General features: G+C 39.9%; 1 protein-coding gene across 6 annotated transcripts in view; it reads right to left on the bottom strand.

Moving 5' to 3' along the window:
* REXO1 (RNA exonuclease 1 homolog) overlaps positions 1–26190 on the bottom strand; it is a 123797-nt gene that overhangs the window by 20188 nt on the left and 77419 nt on the right. For 2 of the 6 annotated variants that reach the window (XM_085885603.1, XM_085885598.1), the window contains exons 14-17: positions 23294–23432; positions 22306–22426; positions 21504–21597; positions 6481–7440 (exon numbers count right to left, since the gene is read on the bottom strand). In XM_085885603.1, coding sequence (XP_085741729.1) covers positions 21509–21597; positions 22306–22426; positions 23294–23432 — 349 coding nt within the window. In that variant the 3' untranslated portion in view covers positions 6481–7440; positions 21504–21508. The other 4 variants (XM_085885599.1, XM_085885600.1, XM_085885601.1 and 1 more) reach the window with 4 other exon arrangements.

Here is a 26190-nt window from a genome sequence, read left to right on the forward strand (position 1 = left end):
TGGTTTAGAAAAAAAAAAGGTGCCAGTTTTCCATTAACATTTAGGGCCTCTATTTTTAATTTCAAAATGACCATCACCGAAAATCTTCTTTTAAAAATAATATTGCACATTAACCATAACTATTCATTCAAATGTCATACAATATTTATTGTATTTTATCTAAACTCATATAAAGGGGACAAAGATTCATTAGAAGCAAACTAAGAGCACTAGAAATACTCTAAATATTGGACAAAATTCAAGATGGCCACCTGATTTCGGGGGTTTTCTATGTAAAACGCCATTACTTTTGAACCAATAGATATAAGATGTTTTTGGTGTCTAATCATATGTTTTGGCACAGGAGGATTCCAATAATAACAACATATTTATGATTGGAACACTCTTTGCCAATCCTCCAAAACATTTAACAGAAATAATATAGAGCATGTAATTCCATATAAATTTATTTGGGCGGTTATACAATTAGAAGATGGATAAGTTTTTTTCAAAGGTCTTAAAATGCTACATGTATGAATCAGGAGTGTCAATGTTACTGATTAAACATTTATAATTGTCATTGCTTCAATCATCTTCGAGATCTTCGCCAATCCTTGGTGGTGTTATGTTCGTACAGCTGTCGCCTTCCCCACCACATTTGCAAAGTTCGGTACAGACCACACTGTTTCCTCTGCATGAACACCTTCTTGAACACTGATTTCTCACAGTTATACCTGACGAGCTGCAACACTGAGACTGGAGCTGGTGCAACCTGAGAAAGAACAATCAGTAGCTTTTTGTCTTGGTTTCACCACCCCAAGGTCAAAGGGTCAAGAAAAGTTGGGTTCAATACCATATCCTGGCGCCAGATATTACACTGGACATGGGCACGGCGTATATGTTCAATCCATGCTCCCTGAGTCGGTGGCAGTTTGTCAACTCCTTGTTTATCTGTGAGTTGCTTGAACAAAAACCATCTCAGCATCTTTGCTTTCCCAAAGTGGACTCCAATTGGAGAGAAAAGAGAGCAAAGAAACTCTTCACAACCATGAAGAACTTCTTCAGATGGCTCATCCCCTTCGCCAAGGTCAGCTAGTGCTCTCAGAATGGTGGGGCTTGCCTTCAGAAAAGTTGTAAAGCACCCCTTCTTTCCCTTCCCTTGGATATGTCCTGTCGTATCACAGCCAGTGAGAGCATGCCAGTTGATCAAAGCTGCTGATTTCTCTGGGCCAAGCTTGTCATATATAGGCTGTAGGAAGACTTTCCGTCGTCTTTCGCTTGTGCCCATGATTAGTGCAGAATGGTTGCCAAGTAGTGGTGTTCTTCATAGAGCCAAAAGTAGCACATCAGTGTCTTGTGAATATATGTGGACATTCATTCCATTGCTCGCAACTTCAACAGCATGATAAATTATGAGTGTCCGGCTCTTCCTGTGTGCTGACACCGGTCATTGTTTCAACTTCCTAATTCGTCACGACCTCTTTCCGTGTTGCAGTCATAACCTTGACGGTACTATAGTGGATGAGCTGATGGGAAAGGTAGAGAGTTAGTGAATCCTTTGTGCTGCTGCTGGTGCGAAACATATTTTTGTCTTTGATGCCTGTTGAGTCTTGAACAATGTAGGATTTAGTTCCCTTCAGCTTGCCTTTCCTCATTTCAGTCTGCTCATTCAGTGATGCATTCTTGGTGTAATTATCAAATATAACTCGCACTTGACAATATCCACGAGCCTTTGAGTCAATGAGTGTGACAAAGGATGTTGTAAGTTCTTTGCAAGTCTTGAAATGTTTGACTGACATTAATTCCTGCACCACTCCAATTCCATCAACTACAACACATGTCTCAGATCCCTCTTCAAACTCGGCAGGTTGTGCAGAAGCTTGAGCTGTGTCATTGGCCACCAGATCTTCCAGAAGCTTTATCACTGTGCTCTTGACTGTAGTGGGATGCTTCCTTGATCTACAAGATTCCTGAAATTCAGCACTGAACTCGATCTCTGCAGAAATAAATTCCACTGTATTTTCTGCCTGATGTTCTCTGTTGCTGACTCTTTCTTTGGCTTGTATGTACTTGCGCCAGTTAATGGTATGGCAATTTTTGTGAAAGTTAATGTCCCTTGAAAGAAAGTCGCCATCAGTTATGATGTTTGCCAGGTTTACTTTCCATTGTTTATTCCCGCTAACATCAACTATGTTTTGGATTGATACTCCAATGTCGACACTTCGACAAGTAATAAGGCGTTCTGTCTTACCACCACAAATCTTCTCGTTTTGACAGAAGAAACAGTGTTCCTTTTGGAATGGAGGGTAACGAGATCTTGTTAGTGTGCTGGTAGATGCAGGAGTTGCTTGCTTTGGGTGTTAGATGTTTGTGATGCGGGAGGGCGACCACCGACTTTGCTGTATGACAATACACTTGATTCTTGAGATAAAACTGCTTTTTCATATCTAGCTTTGTCTCTCTCAATGTGTTGCTTTACCATGACATGACTTGTGCCACACTGCATGCTGGTTGTTCAGTTCTTTTCCAGATATGCCACTCAGTTGTTGATGCAAACGGACATACTCAGGGTTTTGATATTGAGCCCTCTTGCTTATACAGTCCAACAATGATTGGTACGATTCCAGTTCTGGTAGTCGCAGATGCTCCAGTTGATGAACACCTTTAATGTCAGTGAACTTGTCTCCTTGACACAACAAGCAGATTCGAAAATCAATGGAACGTTCAGTTGCACACTTCTTACATGATGGTTCTCCACAGGACGCCATGGTTAATCTGGAATCATAACCATATAATAAGTGAAATTAACAAGTTGCCATAAATTTCAATGCCTTAAGTATTTTATAGGATGGGATGTCCACTGTGCATTTTTGGTCTTCTGAAATAAAGCAGCAAGTTATTTGGTTCACAGTGGATATGCATCATATTGCAAGTAGAAAATATTTGTCAGATACCAGTAATAAGTGTCACATTCATACCAATATTTGACATTAACATCAAACCTGTTGATATCCATGCAAACAGAGTTCAGATGAACAGTTGTCTCAACTACAATGCATTTGGTACCCAAACTCTATTTGCACACACTTTGAATTATATGTTCAAAATAACGTTAAATACTGAAAAATCATACATATAGGGTAAAAACAGCAGCCATTTTGAAATTCAAAATGGAGGCCCTAAAAGCTAATAGAAAAACTGGCACCTTTTTTTTCTGAATCAGTGAAGTTTATAGATGTGTTTCAACACGGGTGCCAAGAATCTACCCAAAACTTTGCTTTTTTTTACATAAGCCCACAGACTAATGGGACGACACAGGGCAAACCTTTCTGCCAATACACATTCTTAAGCTTCATATTCTTTCCTGGATCCAGGTGCACCAACATTTAGTGTCATCCACCATCCATATTGAACAGACAGGAGTGAAAAGATAACCTCTGTCCACATTCGGTGGCAGAGCTAAAAATTGGTGGTCGTCCTTCATGAGAAGCCACATCCAAAATAAATTGGCACCCCACCCTAAAGTTGGGGTAATCTTGTATTCGGGCCAATATGGTAATTTGGAAATTTTAATGTAAAATGACCTTTAAGATATGAAGAAAACCTGGAATCTGAAGAAAACAGACATCATGTCGGTAATAGTTGGAGCAACTGGAGTGATGAAGAACCTTGCAAAGAAACTGAACAGGATATATCATATCAAATGAGCTACAATTGGTAAACGTCTGTGTTTGAATGAATATCATTGAAAGAGACCTTAGAACAATATGAGACAGAACACCTGGAAATGTCTCGAGCTGAAATAAAAAAAAAACCCAACTTGGTTCTTGAAACGTAATCCTAAAAAGAAAACAAGGTGGATACATTCGGGCCTGGGAGAGCCATGCTCATTCTGCCTTTTGACAACTGGTTTGAGATTACAATGAATGTGAGAATTTAGATGCAGGTCAAAGCTATATCAAAGCACCCTTGTCACAAGGCCAAAATACAGTCACACAATTAACACATGGAACATGACTTTTAAGCTCAAACCACATGGTTGTACAAGCTATCATTGTTGTTTCTGCTTGCAGAATGCAACTAGATAAAATTCAGTTTTTGGGGTGGCCCATTAGCCTTCCCATCCAAATCAAAGTTCAAATTCTGTGCACAGTGGTCAAATTGTCCATTGTCTAACCCTGTCCTTGTACTTCATGTAAAATACACATGCATAACATGCAGAGCAAAGACATAAATATAGGCGGAAGAAATATTAAGGTACGTCCAAGCAGTTTTGACTTTGGCGGTAGGTCATGGTCAACCAACTAATATTGCCCTTGCCACCCTTTTTCATGTGATTTGTTCTTTTATGAAAGCAATTAATACATCATCTGATTCGTCACGGTTTACAATGACATTCTAGAAGTTTACCAATACAAGTTAACATTTCTTTTGTAGCTTGCATTTACAAACAGAAATAGAGTTCATAGAACACATTACTCCATGTAGTGTTTAAGTATGTACAGTAAACCCTCAAACATTGGAGGGATATGTTCCTGGAAAATGCCACAATAGTTAAAACCATGATAGTGAAAACCAAGGGACAATGGGAAAAGGGGGAGATCAGTTCCTGGGCTTCGAGAAAATATCGAGGAAGATCGATGGCAGCCAGAAATAAACACATCAGAATTGAAATAAACATGTAAATAAATATAAGGCATGTTAACATTGAAATAAACTTATAAATAAAATTAATACGGTGTAAAATAAACAAAAACAAGAGTTTTGCCTTTTAAATTATTCCTAAACAGCGAGGTGGGGGAGGGTAAGAAAATTATGTACTCGTATTGTACTGTGCCGTAAATAGAAAACACAAGACTTAGCTTGGGATGATTATGATGCTTGAGGGGGAGGGGCTGGAGGTTAGAAAGACGTGGATGGAGAACTTGCGATAGCTGTTGGATCATCAGGAGCAGGATGAAGTCGCCTGCTGCATTGCCGCATAGAAGAAGGGTAAGACAATCCTTAGCCACCTTGACCTGGAGCAGATATTTCCTGTTTGGGCAGGAATGTATGAGATGGCATCCTCGTCCAAAATAATCCCATCTCTTTGGCGTTAAAAACCTGCTCCAGCATAAATACCTTCACCTCGATTAGTTCCATGAGCTGCGGTGGGTAGTTTTTCGCAGCATCATGGTCTGCCATGGTTGAACTGGAGCTTTTGGCCCCGTGCTTTATGGAAATGTTGGTATATCTGCAAAGATTTCTTCTTCTGTATCACTGATCCACTCAAAGGGGTAAATCTGCAATGGTTTCTCCTGTATCACCAGTCCACTCAGTTTAACACACAGTTGATTCATTGATCCCATAATGGGGGCAAACACGCCACAGTTTCACTTCTTGCCGATGTATCAAATGACTCAATTTTTTCGCACAATGTCATAACCTTTCTCTCCCTTTTAGCGCAATTAATTTTGTCCATTGTTTTACCTTTGGGCACCAATATTAACTATTGCATGGCTACGAGATCTTGTAGATCTAGTGTTAGTGGATTTCTCTATGTCATTTCCTGTTTGAAGAAGATTCATTATTAAACTTGGCTTCATTCCATATGCTGATCTGATTACTACAATTAACAGTGTGCAGGAAACAACAAAAGGCTCGTCATGGGAAGTAATAGTACACGCAGACGTAAACAATGACTCATCTCAGCTCAAAAGCCAAGATTGGCCGGAATGAAGTACCGCGACAACTAAATTGGAAAACAATTATGTTGCCACGATTGGTCAAAATCTGCGATATTTGAGGGTTTACTGTACAGTGTACTTTAATTTAAATAAAATAATAATTTAAAAGATAGTTTAAAAAACATTCCAGAAGTTTAGCGCAATTGAAGCAGTCTTATACTTATAACATGTCCGAGTACTGCAAAACTGGAGGTTTTCGGAAGTGACGAGAAGGCGATTTATGTTTTACAGTGTTAAAGTGAATAAATAAATTTAAATATAATGAAGATTGTAGAGGTCATATAAAAATACTAATTCTGGAATTTACTGCTGTTTTCACAGTGGTTTTTACGTCACCCTGTCTTACACATTGCATTAGCTTTTTGTGCTTGTTGTTTGTGTCCTGAAAAACAGTAAGTTTCCTGTTTAGAATGATTTTTTATTTAATTTAACTGCCAGGCAGGCAAAGAGTGGAAAAAAAAATCTCACTCCTCTCCGTGTATGTGCAATCGGGACAAATTCAGAGCCAAAGTACTGTAATACTACAGGTTTGCTTTCCAATTCATGTTCAAAATATAATATTCAATTAAAATCAAGTTTTTCTTGATCATCAACTGATGTTTGTAAATGGACGAATGGACATGAACCAATTGCTTAACCCCGCTTTTCGCTTCGCATGCATGGGGTAATAAGTCATACAACATGTTCATCATCTCAGATTCATGTTACATGTACATAATAATGAAATAAGAGATCAAAAGTGTAAGATAAAAACATTGAGAAAACTCACACAGCATAAAGTTTGAATATTTTAATTTCACTTTCTTCTCCAAACAGCAATCTGCAAACGAATGACAGTCGTGCATTTTCCCCTCCAAGTTGATGCTAAATATTCAAGATTCGGCATCTTTGAGGAGGATGAAACTTGTATGCAAAGCAGCACAAGTAATTTGAATAAAATGATCCGAGTCTGCACATAAGAACAAAGTTATAAATACTGTACTCAATAGGTTTCAAAGCATAATAAGAAATAGTTGTTTCAAAAGTTTTTGTTTGGCTGTACAAATAAACAAATGTGTCAAAGAAAAGGCAATTGCCACAGCAGACAGGGTCACAAGGCTATTAGTTTGGAAGAAGGGCAATGACATTAAAAAACAAACAAACAACAAAACAAACATATCGGCAAGGGTAGAATGAATGCAACAGCACTGCACAATCATTTCAAACAAAAATGGGATGCACCTTTTTCATTATTACATCAGACTATAATCTATTTACACTGAACAATTTTTCAAAAGTGAATCTATTTTGGATGTAGCGTTCTCGAATGGTTTGGTCACGAATATTGAAGTAACAATATAATACTGTACAAATTTTTTAAAAGAAATATTCACATACATCATCTGTAGAAAAAAAAAAGAAGTCTAATTGTCATACAAGTAGAAAGAAGATCATCAAGGCCACAGAAGCATTAGAGAGTAATGTCCCTAAGCAATGCAGAGCAGCAGTCATTTACAAACTGAAATATAAATAAAAAGAAATGAATAAGTCGGTATTTTTGTCAGCCAGTATCTTCACAGCAGAAACAATGGTTTCGTTCTCAGACACAAATTGGGCTGTGACATTTTCTTCACGCAGTCAGAGTTTCAATGCCGTAAGAGTTTTCAGAGTAAGACTTTCAATGGGATGAAAAATAACTCCAGCCTCCACAACTCTTGCTTTCTTTTTTGTCCGAATTTTCACAACGGCACACTTCCTAAAACATCGAGCAGCAAAAAATAATAATAATGATAATAATAAAAAAACGCATTCCTTGTAAGCTTTGTGTTGATGTACTTTTATACATTATCAAAAAACATCAATAAGTGCCAAATAATCGATAATAAAAAATGTCTATACGTGTGTGCGTCTCCTCCATAACTTCAAAACCATGAAACCTAGCGGCCTGGAACTTTGCATGCATGCTAAGGGAGTGCATGAGTGAACATTGGGTGTTTTGGTTAATTAAAACACCCCTTTTGAAGATAATTAACGGTAAAACCAGGAACAGGCTTACCTTGGTTAGTCTGTGTTCAGCTTGCTCACCTTGGGGTCTTAATGTTCCATTTTGTCTGCTCAGCTTAAAAATGCCTTGCCTTGGAACAGGTCAGTTTCCGTATGATAAAGCTCCATACCTACGAATCACTGTATACAATTGCTGATCACTGATCTTCATACTAATGACTCGTTTGATACATCACAATGCATATAAACGCCTGGAGATGCCAGTGTTTGTGCCATTTGTTTAATTTCCGCACATGCAATAAGCTCTAGAATCTCCTAAACTTTACCTAATTTCAAAATTTAATCTGCAGAATTGACCTTAGCAGCAATTCTGACTGCTAAAAAAAAGGGTTTATTTGTCCATCTCACACATTATTTGACACTTTGGTAGTTTCCAGGGGGTACAACCGATCACGAATCGCTTACCAAACCAGCTGTTTCTTATCAACCATTTTATTGCAGTGCTTGCTTGGGTGCTTAAGCCACTTGGTGAGCACCCCACATGGTTGGTTACGTGTGTATGGTGTGCGTGTTTCATGGGCGTGTGGACTGAACTTGCACGCGGGCCTGTGGTGCGTGGTGCCGTGGTGGAGGTTACGCATCCGTCTCGCGTATGGAGGTTACGCATCCGTCTCGTGCAGCATGTGCTTCCGCATGTGGATATGACAGTCCATGCACATGTGCAAGTGAAAGGATGAGTACATCGCCCGTACATCTATGGAGGAAAAGGGGGAGGGGGCGTTGGGTGGGGCTGCTGAGGACTGGCAGTTTAGTTTTGAATTGAAAACGGCTTCCCCAGAGTGAAGCATGTGCAAATTATATGTGGTGTGAGCTGACCAGAGGGGTGCAAAATTTGCTGCATGTGTGAGGATACATGCATACATGCATGCATGCAGACAGGACTTTGCCAGGTAGATAGCGTGGATTTTAATTGGATTCGCTATATATGCTAGATATCCCCTATTGTCGGGTTTTCCGTCTGTCTGTGTGTGTGTGTGTGTGTGTGTGTGTGTGTGTGTGTGTGTGTGTGTGTGTGTGTGTGTGTGTGTGTGTGTGTCTGCAACGCGAGGCTCCACAGCACAAACCAGCGAACCAATTTCGATTAAACTTTGCCAACGTGTGCAGTATTTGTTGGGAATATGGGCGTTTGAATTTCGTTGCCTCGCAACCGCCCGTTGCTGTGCAGCGGCCGAAAAACCGCGTACAGTATTTTCAATACTTGTCCTTCAGTTTCGAATGTAGAGAAGCGAGACTTTGGAATTAAACACTTCGAGATATTTAGAAAATTTTACTCAAGCCGCTTTTTGATTGAGGTTTTATTTTTCAAATGGTAGTCCTTCAAAAATCGGGTGTCTATTCACCGTAATTTTTTTATGAGGGGCTGAGGAAAGTGGGTGGAGCTCAGGGAAAGTGGACGTGGTTGATGAAAAGTGGGAGTGGCGTAGAAAGTGGGAGTGGCGTAGGAAAGTGGGCGTGGCTTATGGAAAGTGGGCTTGGCTTATGAAAAATATTGTGTGGCTCAGGAGGTGTGGTCAAACAAGAGCGTTGAGAGAAGTTTATCAGGTTTTCCGTGTGTGTGTGTGTGTGTGTGTGTGTGTGTGTGTGTGTGTGTGTGTGTGTGTGTGTGTGTGTGTGTGTGTGTCTGCAACGCGAGGCTCCACAGCACAAACCAGCAAACAGATAATTTATTTATTTACCGAAAACGATTTCCCAATCCACACACCACCTCCAATTATTTATTTATTTATTTACCGAAAACGATTCCATGACCCACACACCACCTTTAATTATTTATTTACCGAAAACGATTCCCCACCCACACAACACCTTTCATTATTTATTTATTTACCGAAAACGATTCCACAATCCACACACCACCTTTAATTATATATTTCTTTACCGAAAATGATTCCACCACCCACACACCACCTCCAATTATTTATTTATTTACCATTTCGGATTCTCCTCCCGACACACCACCTCCAATTATTTATTTATTTACCATTTCGGATTCTCCTCCCGACACACCACCTCCAATTATTTATTTATTCACCGAAAGCGATTCCATGACCCACACACCGCCTCCAATTATTTATTTATTTACCGTAAACGATACTACGACCCACACACCACCTTTAATTATATATTTTCCGAAAACGATTCCACGACCCACACACTACCTCCAATTATTTATTTAGTTACCGTAAATGATTCCACGATCCACACACCACCTTCAATTATTTATTTATTCGCTGTAAACAATTCCACGACCCACACTCCACCTCCAATTATTTATTTATTTTCCGTAAACGATTCCACGATCCATACACCACCTTCAATTATTTATTTATTTACCGAAAACGATTCCACAACCCACACACCACCTCCAATTATTTATTTATTTACCGAAAACGATTCCACGACCCACACACCACCTCCAATTATTTATTTATTTACCGAAAACGATTCCACGACCCACACTCTGCCTCCAATTATTTATTTATTTACCGTAAATGATTCCACGATCCACACACCACCTTCAATTATTTATTTATTTGCCGTAAACAATTCCACGACCCACACTCCGCCTCCAATTATTTATTTATTTTCCGTAAACGATTCCACGATCCACACACCATCTTCAATTATTTATTTATTTACCAAAAACGATTCCACGACCCACACACCACCTCCAATTATTTATTATTTAAAGTGGGAGTGGCTTATGAAAAATATTCTGTGGCTCAGGAGGTGTGGTCAAACAAGAGCATTGAGAGAAGTTTATCAGGTTTTCCGTCTGTGTGTGTGTGTGTGTGTGTGTGTGTGTGTGTGTGTGTGTGTGTGTGTGTGTGTGTGTGTGTGTGTGTGTGTGTGTGTGTGTGTGTGTGTGTGTGTGTGTGTGTGTGTGTCTGCAACGCGAGGCTCCACAGCACAAACCAGCAAACTGATTATTTTTCAAATGGTAGTCCTTCAAAAATAGGGTGTCCATTTACCGTCATTTTTTATGAGTGCCAGTTGGCAAAATACGCAAGAGGAAAAATCTTGCCAGGCAGAGGAACAATTGTATGTGAACCAATACGTCTTGGCAATGAATCTTCGTCGGTGGATCAGTCAGAATGAAAAGCATCGTAACCAGCGCTTAGATCCCAGTGAATCCCTCGTCGCCTACCGGCTTGTTTTTAAATGCTCATGTCCATTTTTATGTAGAACCTGGTGGTTAAAAAGAAAACGATGCTGTTTGGGCACATTTTATCACCCACTTGGCGAACGCTGCCTTCCCTCCCCCTCCTCTCGCACTGCTTTCCCCTCCCCTCATGCTGCATTCCCTTCCCCTCCCCTCACGCTGCATTCCGTTCCCCTCCCCTCATGCTGCATTCCCTTCCCCTCCCCTCACGCTGCATTCCCTTCCCATCCCCTCATGCTGCATTCCCTTCCCCTCCCCTCATGCTGCATTCCCTTCCCCTCCCATGCTGCATTCCCTTCCCCTCCCCTCATGCTGCATCCCCTTCCCCTTCCCTCACGCTGCATTCCCTTCCCTTCCCCTCCCCTCACGCTAACCTCCTCCCAAACCCACTCCACCATCATACAACTCTCCAGAGGTCGAGGAGAGGAAGGGGTGTCAAAGAATGTGCAAATTGACTAAACTAACACTCTTTAAGAGTTGGAACTGCGGCTGGGATAAATTCTGCAATTAAAATTTTGAAATTAGGTTCAGATTAAGAGATTCTAGAGCTTCTCGCATTTTAGTTGTAAAATGTGTCGAGAAATTTTAAAAGGCTCGAAGACTGGTGTAGCTTTTTTGACGATTAAAGGTAAACGCCCTTACTTTCCTTCCTCTCACCCTTACCTCCTCCCAAAGCGCCTCTCCTTTCACCCCCATGGACGTCGCCAAGCGGTCTTTGATACCCCTTCTCCTCAAGTCCCCCTATCAAACGCAAGTCCAGAACAACCCTTCCACTCCCCACCTTCCCTTCCTCCTCGCTCCCACCCACCTCCCGGAGTGTTTAAAGATGTATGGTGAGGCGTGTCTGTCTGTCGTGTCTGCCACCCAATCCTTGACTGTAAACTTCCAAATATCTAGTAAGGCCTTAGTTATTTTATAACTTGGTTTACAGATTGTTTTTCACATCAGATGATACAGTGAACATGGAAATCCTGCATTTGAATGGTCTTCCATCTTCAATGTTTTCTTAGATCCTCCTGGTCCGGGATTTATATTTATTCCGAAAAAAATCATAAAAATATATAATTTCTAAAAATTGAAATTATATTTATATTTCGACCTACCAACCCTACATTTTATCTGAAGATATATATATATATATATATATATATATATATATATATATATATATATATATATATGTATATATATATATATATATATGTATATATATATATATATATATATATATTTTCTATATATATATATATATCTCTCTCTCTCTCTCTCTCTCTCTCTCTCTCTCTCTCTCTCTCTCTCTCTCTCTCTCTCTCTCTCTCTCTCTCTCTCTCTCTCTCTCTCTCTCTCTCTCTCTCTCTCTCTCTCTCATCTCTCTCTCTCTAACACTCCCCCCCCTTTTCTGTCTATATTCCTGCCAGCGAAACAATGGGTTGTATTTGCTCATACAATAAAATCAGGCAAAGATATCCAGATCACCAAGCGTGGCAAAGAGTTCTGCAACTGAAGCTAAAATTGCAATATAAAAAGAGTGATGTCACTTCAATTATTAAAGTAGAACCTCTTTTATCCAGTCATCCAACATCACATTTTTTTTTTATCATCTTATTTTCATATTATTGTCAACATCTTATTTTCATCACAACAGAAGACCCATTATCTGAAAGAAAAAAAAATCACTGTGTAAAATCACTGATCGCATGGAAATAAAGAAATAGCGGATTTTCCCGAGGTAATTTTGTACTAATTTTCCACTTTCAGAGGTTTGTGGCATTTTTAGCAGTTGCTTGTGCCCCACTGGACTCGAATGCAAAAAATTTAGAGAACATTGGACGATTTGATTTATTGGGTTTCGAGAGCTGTTTGTTAAAAGGCTTCATCATCGAACAAAGCCGATCTGAACTGAGCCGGGCCGGGTTTCTTGGCCAACCTGGTATAGCAGCACGAGTTGCTCGACAAAAACCAAACATGTTTGCTGAATACCTTAAGTTTATTCATTCAAAATTGCTCTTTAAAATGTTAACCTGAGGTAACAGACACAGAGAGTACTTCAGTGAAAATCCCAAATCAATGAACTCAGCAGAGACTGAAATCCAGTACTCTGAATGCGAATGATACCGGAATTCATTCATCTTGCTGTAAGCGATTAATCTCCGGCATAATTAACATTTGCTACATCAGATTCAACTGTTCTCTCTCTCCTGTGCTACCCCGAGATGAAGTACAATTCACCTGCATTACATACGGATCTTCATTTTGGAAGCATGATACACAGCATTCTCAAAGGCTGCATAGTGCGAGTCAAACTACACAGAGAATGAGGGGGTGGGCGGAGGGTGTGGGCGGGGGGGGGCGTGGGAGGGTTAGAGGTGAACTTCCAAAGCATGATTATATAATCTGCATGCACATTATTCTCAGATATGTGACACCTCCCCAAATTATGTTACGTTCATAACAATAAATATACAAACAGATTGAACTGTGTTTCACTTGTTTGTTACACATCCAACATGGTGCCTACCATTGGCTGCATCGGGCGAGTCCAAATACACAGAGAATAAAGGGGTGGAGGGGTTAGGATATAATGCAACATGGTGTCCATAAAAAAGTTTATTTGATTTTAAAATTATTTTTATTAACCACAACCATTAACCGGAAATATCATTTATTTGGAACAACACTGGTCCTGGCCATTCCGTATAAAAGAAGTTCTACTGAACTAAATATCGAGGTTAATATTAAATTAATTTCTTATTTCTTCAAAAAAAGATCCAGATCATCAATTCTATCACTAATAATTTCAACAGTTACCAAAAATGTTACTCGAACAAGGGCTGATCCTCATTTTGATACTCGGGTAAAATAAAAACGCCATAAAAGCTACGTGTCGAAGTCCAATGTCAGTCCGTTCACAACCTGCTGAAAAGCAGAAACATTACGTGGCCACCCGATCCTTGACTGTAAACTTCCAAATATCTAGTAAGGCCTTAGTTATTCTATAACTTGGTTTACAGATCCGCCGATGGTATATTTGCCGAAATGAAATATAAATATAAAACACATTTTTAGCCTTTTATATTTATAAATTTTCCGCCGAAGGTGCAAAAGTTTCAAAACCCGAAATGTAAACGTCGGCATTTATTTTCAAAATATAATTTCGCGTGCGCGCACCAAAATGCCGAGTCCCCTTTAATCAAACTGCGCAGTAGTCTTCGGTCATGGCGTCTGAGCAGTAGCCAGCATGGTTCAGATTGACTGTGGTTTCTGAGGCGAAAGTAATTGTTAAGAAGTACGTCAGCGGTATACATTTGAATGACTGTATTGGTGATTTAATCACGCAACATCTTGATGACTAATATTCTGGCCGAACTATTGCATCAATTTAGTGCAGCAGCAGGGATGATTCGCAGGCTACTCTCGATCGTGCCGATTTTGTTTCCATCGAAAGTTGTACACCACTGTTCGTATTGAAAGATTTCGGTGCCAAGTACATCGAAGTTTCCCTGCGAGATGCTGATATTCAGCCTTCAACGGACCAGAAATCAGCCTTTGATGTGCTCATGGGGATGGGGAGATGGTACGATCAGATGGTCGCTGAAAAGTAAGAGCTGGTTATGGCTCTGATTGACCGTTTTGAGCGTGTTGACTCCTAGTAGACACCTTTTTTAAATCATATCCAGCACTATGCACTGGTGTGCACGCACACATCTACGACTTGGACAGTAATTTTTTCAGCATTGTTTCCATTTGTTTGATGATCCAACAGGTTTCTATAAGAAAAACATGCCAGACTATATTGTAAAAACAAGTTTTAATCCTTCTTTATTGTTTTTCACATCAGATGATACAGTGAACATGAGCATCCTGCATTTGAATGGTCTTCCATCTTCAATGTTTTCTTAGATCCTCCTGGTCCGGGATTTATATTTATTTTCCCCCCACCTACCCTTGTCTTTTCCATGGAACATCCGAAAAAAAATCATAAAAATATATATTTTCTAAAAATTTAAATTCTATTTATATTTCGACCTACCGACCCTACATTTTAGCTGAAGAACTGTGTAAACCAAGTTATAAAATAACTAAGGACCAATCAAAACGCTTTGAAATCTCTCACAGCAATTTTCATCGAACTCGTTTGATATGAATGAAGCTGAAAATGAACGTCCCTCCCCCAGATGCCTTATTTTGTTTGCAACTTGCACAACGCAGTAGATATTTTAGGTAATGAACATGAATCAACGCTAACAGCTTGGGTGCATAAAGTATCTCTGTGGACTGACAAATCCTTTAAACAGTATTCCAAAGATACTCAGACTCATAGGAAAGGAGATGTAAGTGCAATAGCTAAATTGCATTTTAGGCTAGGTATTGTTGCACTAATGCAGACCTTTTTATTTGGAGAAAAATAATGGGATGTTCAAGAACTACAAGGAGGTGCCAGCAGTTGGGACAGTGAGTTCATTGTCCCCCCTTAAAGAAGACGGGAATGTTCCACGAAGCAATTCCCTGCTACTAAGAGCTATTATAATGGCTCGTAGTGCAATTCCATTGTCATAAATAAAACTTCCAATAAAGTCAAAGTAAATAATTTACCAAACAAGCTACACAGACATATCAGGGAAAATGGAAAGGGGGGGGGAAGTGTATTGAGAAATTAAATTAATATTCTGAGACTTTTCACATACTCACATACAGTATATTAAAACCACCAAATGTGTTGTTAAAAAGGGAATTACTACTCAATGCTAAAGATTAATTCACATGCAGAAATGCAGAAATCCAACAAGTAGAAGTTTGGCATTTCGAGATATCCCAGTCCAACAGACACAATTCCCCTCTCTTGGTTACTTTACAATATATGGTTTTCAAAATAATGGGTTAGAAACCATTTCCTGTTTTCTTCATTCTTAAGATGAAACAAAAACAGCCAAAAATACATAAAAGCACCCAAGACAGACAAACAAAACCAAGGTATGATCGAAGAAACTGGGAATTCTCCAACATTTATTGCAAACTTTAGTCGACAGTTATTAAATAATTTAATATTATTGGATTCGCTACAAATGAGATATCCCTTATTGTCGGGTTTTCCGGCTGTCTGTCTGTGTGTGTATATGTGTGTCTGCAACGCCAGGCTCCACAGCACGAACCAGCGAACCGATTTCGATGAAACTTTGCCAACAGTTGCCATATGGTCTGGGAATGTGCGCGTTTGAATTTCGTTTCCGAGCAACCACCCGTTGCTGTACAGCGGCCGAAAAACCACGTACAGTATTTCCAATACTTGTCCTTCAGTTTTGAATGTAGAGAAACGAGACTTCGGAATTAAACACTTCGAGATATCTAGAAAATTTTAATCGAGCGATTTTTGATTGAGGTTTTATTTTTCAAATGGTAGTCCTTCAAAAATCGGGTGTCTATTTGCCGTCATTTAAGGTGTGGAGACAGTGTTTGTAAGGAACTACACTGTCGTTCCACCTTCGATCTCTCCTCGATCTAAACGTTATTGACCAAAGTGAAAAGGATCCAAAATAAATGGAATCACCGGCATTTCTGTCTTTGTGGATTTCTAATAATATAATATGTTTATTTATTTACCGAAAACGATTCCACGACCCACACACCACCTTCAATTATTTATTTATTTACCGAAAGCGATTCCACGACCCACACACCACCTTCAATTATTTATTTATTTACCGAAAACAATTCCACGACCCACACACCACCTTCAATTATTTATCTATTTATCGAAAACAATTCCACGATCCACACACCACCTTCATTTATTTATTTATTTCCTGAAAACGAGTCCACGACCCACACACCACCTTGAATTATTCATTTACGGAAAACGATTCCACGACCCACACACCACCCCAATTATTTATTTATTTATTTATTTACTGAAAATTCCACAATCCACACACCACCTCCAATTATTTATTTATTAACCGAAAACGATTCCACGAACCACACACCACCTTCAATTATTTATTTATTTACCGAAAACAATTCCACGATCCACACACCACCTTCAATTATTTATTTATTTCCTGAAAACGATTTCACGACCCACACACCAACTCCAATTATTTATTTATTGACTGAAAACAATTCCACGACCCACACACCACCTCCAATTATTTATTTATTTCCCGAAAACTATTCCATGACCCACACACCACTTTCAAATATTTATTTATTTACTGAAAACAATTCCACGATCCACACACCACCTTCAATTATTTATTTATTTACTGAAAACGATTCCACGACCCACACACCACCTCCAATTATCTATTTATTTATTGAGTGAAAACAATTCCACGACCCACACACACCTCCAAATATTTATTTATTTACCGAAAACGATTCCACGATCCACACACCACCTTCAATTATTTATTTATTTACCGAAAACGATTCCACGATCCACACACCACCTCCAATTATTTATTCATTTACCAAAAACGATTCCCCACCCACACACCACCTCCAATTATTTATTTATTTACTGAAAATGATTCCACGACCCACACACCACCTCCAATTATTTATTATTTAAAGTGGGAGTGGCGTAGGAAAGTGGGCGTGGCTTATGAAAAATATTGTGTGGCTCAGGAGGTGGTCAAACAAGAGCATTGAGAGAAGTTTATCGGGTTTTCCGTGTGTGTGTGTGTGTGTGTGTGTGTGTGTGTGTGTGTGTGTGTGTGTGTGTGTGTGTGTGTGTGTGTGTGTGTGTGTGTGTGTGTGTGTGTGTGTCTGCAACGCGAGGCTCCACAGCACAAACCAGCAAACCGATTATTTTTCAAATGGTAGTCCTTCAAAAATAGGGTGTCTATTTACCGTCATTTTTTATGAGGAGTGCCAGTTGGCAAAATACCCAATAGGAAAAATCTTGCCAGGCAGAGGAACAATTGTATATGAACCAATACATCTTGGCAATGAATCTTCGTCAGTGGATCAGTCAGAATGAAAAGCATCGTATCCAGCGCTTCGATCCTAGCGAATCCCTCGTCGCCTCCCGGCTTGTTATTAGTTTTATTGCTATTATTAAATCAGTCAAATAAAATAAAAAACGAAGGGAAGAAGGATAGAATTGCATTTTCCAAAAGTGAACAATCTTGTTGATTGAAAGTACAGGAAACCCTTAAATACCGTGGGGGTTGCGCTCCTGGAAAATGCCGCGATATTCAAAACTGTGATAGTTAAAAACAAATTTCCACAGGAAAAGAGGGGTTCGGTTACTGGACTTTAAAGAAAAAAGAGAGAGGAAGGTGGACGGAAGCCAAAAATAAACACATCACAATTGAAATAAACATGTAATATGAATATAAAATCGGCTTTAAAATGAAGTCTCCTGCTGCATTGGAGCAGATTAAACTTGCACCATTGCCCCAACCATTACTCCCCTATTAATTAATCTCTTCAATCGTTTTCCTCTGTAATCTGTCGATGTGTTTCTTTTATAAATCGTTCTGCAGCTCGGTGAATGAATTGAATTAAAATAATCACTTTTGTCTATCATTTTACACTCCAGAACCATTCTATGATTAATGGTGCATGAAAGCCTCCTGGTGTGAGATAAACATCACAGCTCAGCTCAAAAACTATGACTGGTTGAAATTAAACCCTGCATTAACTAAATAGGTACATAAAGAGTTTGCCTGCGATTGGTCAAAAAAGCGATATTCAAACCCACGATATTTAATGGATTACTGCATAATTTTTCTTAAAATTGTAAAGGCCCTTTACAAAATAAGAGAGTGAAACACAATACAAGGTTGCAGATGTCCAGTAATCCATCGATATACGGAAGGGTTACCTTCCTTAAAATGTTTCCCTTCGGTGAATTTCCATATATCAAATTTAATTATCCCATATACTCCCATTATATAAGTGGAGGAAGGTTCCTGTGGAACAAAATCTTACCTCTACTGTACGATGTAAAAAATATGCATATTAACGCAACAAACTTTATTTAAATACTGTCTTAAGACTGAAGGGTGGCAGGCTGAGGGGTGGCAGGCAAAAGGATGACAGGGTCATCTATATCCTTTGAAGTGTGGCAAGCTTGAGTCTAGCAAACCGAGGAGTGGCAGGATTGGGGGTAACAGGCTGAGGAGTGACAGGCTTGGTGGCTACATCCCTGGAAGTACTAGCCCCATCATCGTTCTTGAGAAATATGCATGCAAGGTTGTCTGCATTGCATGTTGCTTTTTTTCCTTGTACAGTTCCCTGCAGCTGTTGAATGAATCATTGGTTTGTCTGACTGCTTTGAGGCTTCTCTCTCGGCAAGGATCATTTATTGTCAGTTTAGATCTGGAGTCCCGCTTCTATCAGAGTGAAAGCTTCTGACCATGAGAGTGAAAATTACTATAGTGTACGCTATTGTGGTTTAAGTACTGCAGTAAGGATTGCCGGAAACTGAAGTAATTACAGTTCCAACTAGAACGGCATTCGGTGGAGCGCATATTTGCATCAGGCTGAACAGTTTACTTTTTGTATTCCACTGAAAGGCCGAATCTGCATTCGGACGTTGATTAAAATCTAATCGGCTTGTTCTCGTCACCTACCCAACTCCTCCACCAACTTTCATCCGAATCTGTCCACAACTTTTTGAAATATCAATATATTGTGGTATGTATCATTTTTGGGCCCATCTCTCAATGGAGAAGAATCACTGAGAAAATTATCACATCCAGATCCGGACACAGATCTTCACCAAAAAATAATAATTTGGTTCTTGTCACATACCCAACTTGTCCATCAAGTTTCGCCTGAATCTGCTGATAACTTTTCAGATATCATGCTATATATAGTTTTTGGCCCAACCACTCAATGGGGAAGAATCATTTGAAAACTAGAAGGGCACTTGGTAGAACTCATCCCACCACCAAGCAATGCCTGATCCACGAGAACATATCGGGCCCAATACATTTTTGAAATATCATGCTATATATTGTTATCATGCTATATATTGTTTACTGTATATATTTATATATATATATACAGTGTTACTTTTGCTGTCAATACTCATATATTAGGGCTTAAAAAAAATCAAAGAATAATAATATGCATGATATTGATTAATTTTTTGTTGGCAGCCATCTTGACACAGCATCTCATAACAGAACAGCCAAGCTCTGGGTAAATTGTTTGATCAATCCTGTTCTCACCATTATGAAGTACGTTAGAGCGGAGAGGGAAGGAGATTGGCCACTTCATCTGGCGGCTGTCAATGAGATGATGCCCCTCTTCTTTGCGGCTTCACACTTCAACTACGCTCATTATGGCCTCTATTACTTACGAGCGATGGCAGAAATACCCGAAGACGTACGTCAACTCTTCATGAAGGGGGAACATACTATGCACCAAAATCCTAGTTTGTTCAATGGTATCTGGAGTGACATGGCCATTGAGACCACATTCATGAGGTATGGTCATGGTCAAAGTGGCATCATTGGAATCACACTCAGGCCAGAAACACTAAAGACGTGGGCATACAGCTTACATGCATGTAACACCATAGTCAGCAATCTAAATTTGATGAGAACACAAGAGCAACATAAACCACCTTCCCAAAGTCATCACAAGGAGGAGATGAAAGCCAGGGTCAAATCGGATGCCAAAAACAGGAAAGCTCTACGAGATAAATTAGAGGTCTGCATAGATCCACTGCACTCTGAGCATCACCAAGAGGGCCTGGTGAATATAGTCACTGGACAAGTATCAACACACTCCTCACTCAATGTGGATAATGCTGTACACCTCGGGACCAAGCAGATGGAGTCATTTGAAAAGGGTTGGCCTGCTAGCTTTCATGAAACTATTCACAAGTGTGTCACAACAATGACAGTATCTCGAAGGCATATCAAAGTCAACGACATTAAGATGTTTGATATGGAGATGATTTATGCCAGAGCAATGGCTCTGCAGTGCAGTCTTCGAAACTTTGACTTAAAATTGCCCAAGGGTGAGAACTTCACACCCACTTAGATATCATTACATAGGTCCTATACTATGATAATCAACAAAGAAAAAAACTATATCCAGGAATTTTGGGTCAAGCTCCCTCCTGCCGGACTAACCTGTCCACCAAGTTTCGTCCAAATCCATCAACAATGTTTTGAGAAATCCTGCTCACAGATGGACAAGCATATAGGGGTAAAAACATAATCTCTGTCCACCTTTGGTGGCAGAGGTAATTACAGTAGTCTGCAGGGAATAACTGCTTAAAACTAGAGTTAAAACCACAGTTGCAACCAGAGCAAAAGGATGCTTTCCTGGAATATATATTTTCTGTATGCCGAAAATAATCCGCAATTACTCATTTCTGTTAGAGCACATTTCCAGATATTGACCGTCCGTATATCGAGGGATTACTGCACTGCATAAACAAGGGACATTAAGCTTTCAGCGATACAATTAATTTAGTTAATGTCTAAGTAACGGCCAGCAAATACGCAAGCAGTATAACAAAGCAAAGACAGAAAAATATTTAGTTTCTTTAACTATGGCAATGCACCAAACGGACCTTCAATCGTCTTGAAAGAAAAAGTTATCACAGAATTAAATGTGATTCTAACCTCTGTCATCTGTACAGCTTTGCATCCTCTTTCACTTTCCAGAGCATGAGCTCCATGCAAGCTCGGGCATCCTCTCCAGAATCATGGCCTTCAACTGTGGCACAGGAGAAAAATGCAACAATAAACTGGAATAAACAAATTTGTTTGCAAATTTAAGGAATCATTCATTCACAGGTATGACAAAAACACTTTCCCTTTGAACACTACCAGAAATTAAAAAGAGAATTAATTTCCTGGCAGTTTGTCAGCAAACAACACAGCAAATTCTCTGAACTCCATAATAAACTTAGCATTCGACAAAGATTTATTTGAACTATAAAACTATGACCTCAACTCAAAGTTTAGCTGAGGTAGAGCAAGCAAAATTGGACTCAAAATAATGATGTTTGAAAGTCAAATTAGAGAGAAAAAAAAATCTTAAATAAAATTTTTTTTTTAATAATTTTAAAACATGTTGACATTGAACAGGTTCTTTAAAATTCACAAATGTCAAAAATTATTTTTGATTCATCCCCAACTTAAACAGCAAGAAGTGAGCATGGCTTATGACAGGACCTTAAACCCTCTGCCTGCCACCATTGACCCAAATGGGGTACAAAGGATGCTTACTGATCAAAACAGTTACAGTATTCACAAATAACATTATAGCAAAAGCTTTGTTCAACAAGTGTAGCATTAATTTTTAAAAATAAATAATTCAACCATTCCATGATTGGGTAAAAAAAAACCTGTGCCCAGGAGCTTTGTTAAAGCTCGGGGGATTAGTGAAGTAGTCAAATTCATATTTTTAGTGCATACGTACTACTGTCTTGGATAATGCGCTTGAGATGATCTGCCATTAGGTTCTTGAGTGAACGTTTGTATGGAGGACCGAGGCGGTGAGGAAATACTACTGCAGTATCAATTACTGTGCTGTGGATAAGCTGAAAAGGACAAACTTGTGTCAGAAAAAAAGAATCTCATAATCAGATTTATAAAATGATGAAAACAAATACAGGAGAACATCTTTTATCCGGAATGGTCAGGACCAAAGGTATTCCAGATAAATATTTCCAATTAATGTATGTCGTGAATTAAATAAATAAAAATTACAAATACGTTTTAATGGATGTCATGTTACATTGTACCCCAATGCTAATAACTAATCCTAACGGATAACCACAATCACCCTCACCTCCCCAACCCCTCATTATCTCCACCACTGAAGGTGGACGGAGGTAACATTTTCACCGGTCTGCCTGTTTGTCTGTGAACAGGACATCTCAAAAAATTGTGAATGGATTTGGACAAAATTTGGTAAAGAGGTTAGGTGTGTTATAAGGACAAAATGATTAGACTTTGATGAAGATCTGGATCCTGATCCAATGATTTCTTAAATAATTATTCACCAATGAGTGATAGGCTTAAAAACGATATTTAGCACGATATCTCAAAAAGTTATGGACAGATTGACGAAATTTGGTGGACAGGTTGGAGGCGTGACAAGGAGGAATCAATTTGATTTTAGTGAAAATTCAAATCTGGGTGTGGATATGAGAATTTTTCAAGGGATTCTTCACCATTGAGAGATGGAGCCAAAAGTGATATATAGCACAATATTTCAAAAAGTTGTGGATGAGTTGGTTAGGTGACAAGAACAAGCCAATTCAATTTTGCTTTAGGTCCGGATCCGGGTCTTGTGTTTTTTCCATATAAAAGGGTCTTGCGTTATTTGGATATCCGGGTAAAAAAGGTTCGACTGTAAAAACAACTACTAGTTTAGAAACCCATTCGATACAGACAGAGCTTACCTTAAGTGCAAAAAGGTCACTCTCAAGACTGTGGCCGATGAAGATCGTGTCTGAGCTAGCCAAGCTAAGCAACACGGCTTGCACATCACGAATGGTTGTACTGGTTTCACTTAGATCTCCCTCTGTCACACCAGAAAACCTGCAGCCACGTATACACAAGTGCAAAAAATGTCTGTAATGAGAATTATTCAATTTCATATCATTAGCTTTAAAGGAATTATTTTGGCAGGAAAACAATTATCTTCATTCATCACAATCAATTGTACTACGTCACTTACATAGTTGGTGCTATCAAAGCAGTTTCTGGCAAGGGTTATTCTGGGGGATTTGTCATTGCCCTCCCAGCAGTCAGTCAGGGCAGGAATTTGTAATTTGTTAAAGGACATAGTGGGATCTTTCGTGTCCCCAAGTACTGGCAGACGAGACACAGCGATACGGAAATTCTCAAATGCTCATTTAAGGTTTATTGGTCATGTGGAGGTGGGTCGGTTCGTTCAGTTTCGTTGTGCAGATCACCAATCTAAACGAAATTCACCCTGAACATTCATGAGAACACACCATTGAAATTCCTACTTGTTTCCATATGCACAAGTTGACACACTGACAGTTATTACCATTTGAAATTACCGCCGTGAAGTGGGTGTGGCATGCTTGAAATCGTGGAGGAAACGACCAGGAAACAACAAATCAAGATGGCGGCGCCCATGGATGTCTGGTGATTGAGTGATTTTTGGTCTTTGAACAACCAAATATGCGTTGTTTCACACTTGGGCAGGGAGGAAGATGAGAAAGTGACGCAATTCACAGATAAGAGCTGGCTTAAGGTATGCGAGTGTGCGAAGGCTTGGTGCGACGCCATAGATAGTGAAACTATCAACAAATGCCGTTTGCTGGCTGATCAAATTATGAAACTGCTGCCAATGACTGATCCTCCTGCGGATGCCGGCTGTCACCGGTTCTGCGATGCGTCGTTTTGTAACAAGGATCATATAAAACGTACTAAAGCCAGGAAAAGGAAATCAGAAGCCAGCACGACTGCAGTTTCTGCTAGAGCCAGTGAGGTGGTGGGCGGACTAGAAGAAGAGGGGCACTCATACCACAAAATACGTAGAAAATCCCTCAGAACCTCTGTAGAAAGGGTGGCTGGCAAATCAGCTGGTGTACTGCCAAGAATTTGTGTGATATGCCAGAAAAAAGACAAATTCATCCGTGTCAAAGGAAAATCTCAACGTGATCAGTTGTCCCTGGCAGAAACACAGGATAGAGGAAAGCTGAGGGAAACTGTGGAGCAGAGGAGAGATGAACGTGATGTGAGAATAATGACAACTATAAAGGATAAAGACTGTGTGTCGCTGGCAGTTTGTTATCACCATAAATGTTATTACGAGTATGTGAATGACACATACCACAGACAGAGTGAAAGTAAACTCCAAACTCAGAAAGTGAACAATGACTCAACATTTGACATTTTCTGTGATAAAGTAATCCAGGTAAGACTCATTGATGGAAAGCAATCTCTTCATATGAAGAAGTTGTGTGAGATGTTCAATGACCTACTCAGAGTATGCGAAGGTCAGGATAAGGCCAACTACCAGGCAACAAGACTGAAGAAAAGACTGCAGGAACGGTACCCAGACATGATTTTCTATCGTCCACCAAAAATGTCTGAGAGCGAAGTGGTGTACATGAAGGACATTGATATTGGTTCCATTGCTCAGGCTGTTGTTGTAGACAGTAGCTCTACAACAGAAACAGAGTCAACTACAGAGGATGAAGCCAGCCAGGGTCCACAGCAGGGTGACTCAGACCTCAATTTACATGTTCTATACTTGGGAGCACTCATGGTGAGGGATGACCTGATCAAACACCAAAGTGTGGACATTACATGGCCCGACTTGGAAATGGTGGAGCTAGCACTACAGCTTATACGGGCAACTCGTACTTCGAACTGGCGGAAACACCTTGCGATCACGAGAGCGTCAATGCCCTGGTACTTTGCGTACGATCACCTAAACTATGCAAGGTACTTACCCGTTTACTGGCTGGAAATGGCCGCGCTCGAGAACTCCCACCCAGACACCTATCAAGCGTTCATGGACGGCAAATGGACTGCCCAACGGCATACTCGTTATGGATTTAGTAGTGTTGCGTGTGATCAGATCAGAGAGCAGACTTTAAATAGGGACAGCAAGACCAGTGGAGGCATCATTGGTTACACTCAGAAAAGCACAGCTGTGAAGAAGTGGATCCTGTCCCAACCAGCACGTGCGGAAATCGCAAGGAAATGTGAGTCCATGGTGGGTATCCACAACGAGCCCCGAACGAGAAAGGATTTGGATGTGTCGAGCTCGAAGAAGAACGAAGCAGTGGTGGTACAAGTGATGGACACAGTACTTCAAATGATTAACCCTTTCTCCGGCGCTCACCTTGAACTCGTCAATATTAGTTCAGGTGTCATCGCACCGCCAGCCACTTCCGCGGACTTGAACGCGTATGTCAAGGGAGAGAATGCTGTCGTGCAATTCATGCATGATCGGCTTCTCTCGGGTGAGGTCCCATTCTTCAGTCCGATTTCGAAGGCCAATTTGGCAACTTTCTTGAAGGCGCGAGGCAAGTCGGCGACTCCCCACCAGCAGACGCCGAAGGTTGAAATTGCGAATGAACGTCGTCTTTTCACACGACTGCTGTTGATTGGAGAGAAAAGCAATGTAACACTCCACGATCTGCTCGCATACCCACTGGCGAACATATCTTTCCCGCTGGCATCCGGTGATGGTTCGATTGCTAAGACGGACAAAGCCAAACTCCACAATCATAAACTGAAACTGTGGCCTGATTGCCGTGTGGACGCTCAGCCTATCCAAGGTGCAACAATTGTGGATGGAATGGCCGTGATT

This window comes from Eptatretus burgeri, chromosome 6, assembly GCF_056783735.1.
Source record: "Eptatretus burgeri isolate ZD-2024b chromosome 6, Ebu_testis_v1, whole genome shotgun sequence".
Classification (NCBI taxonomy): Eukaryota; Metazoa; Chordata; class Myxini; order Myxiniformes; family Myxinidae; genus Eptatretus; species Eptatretus burgeri.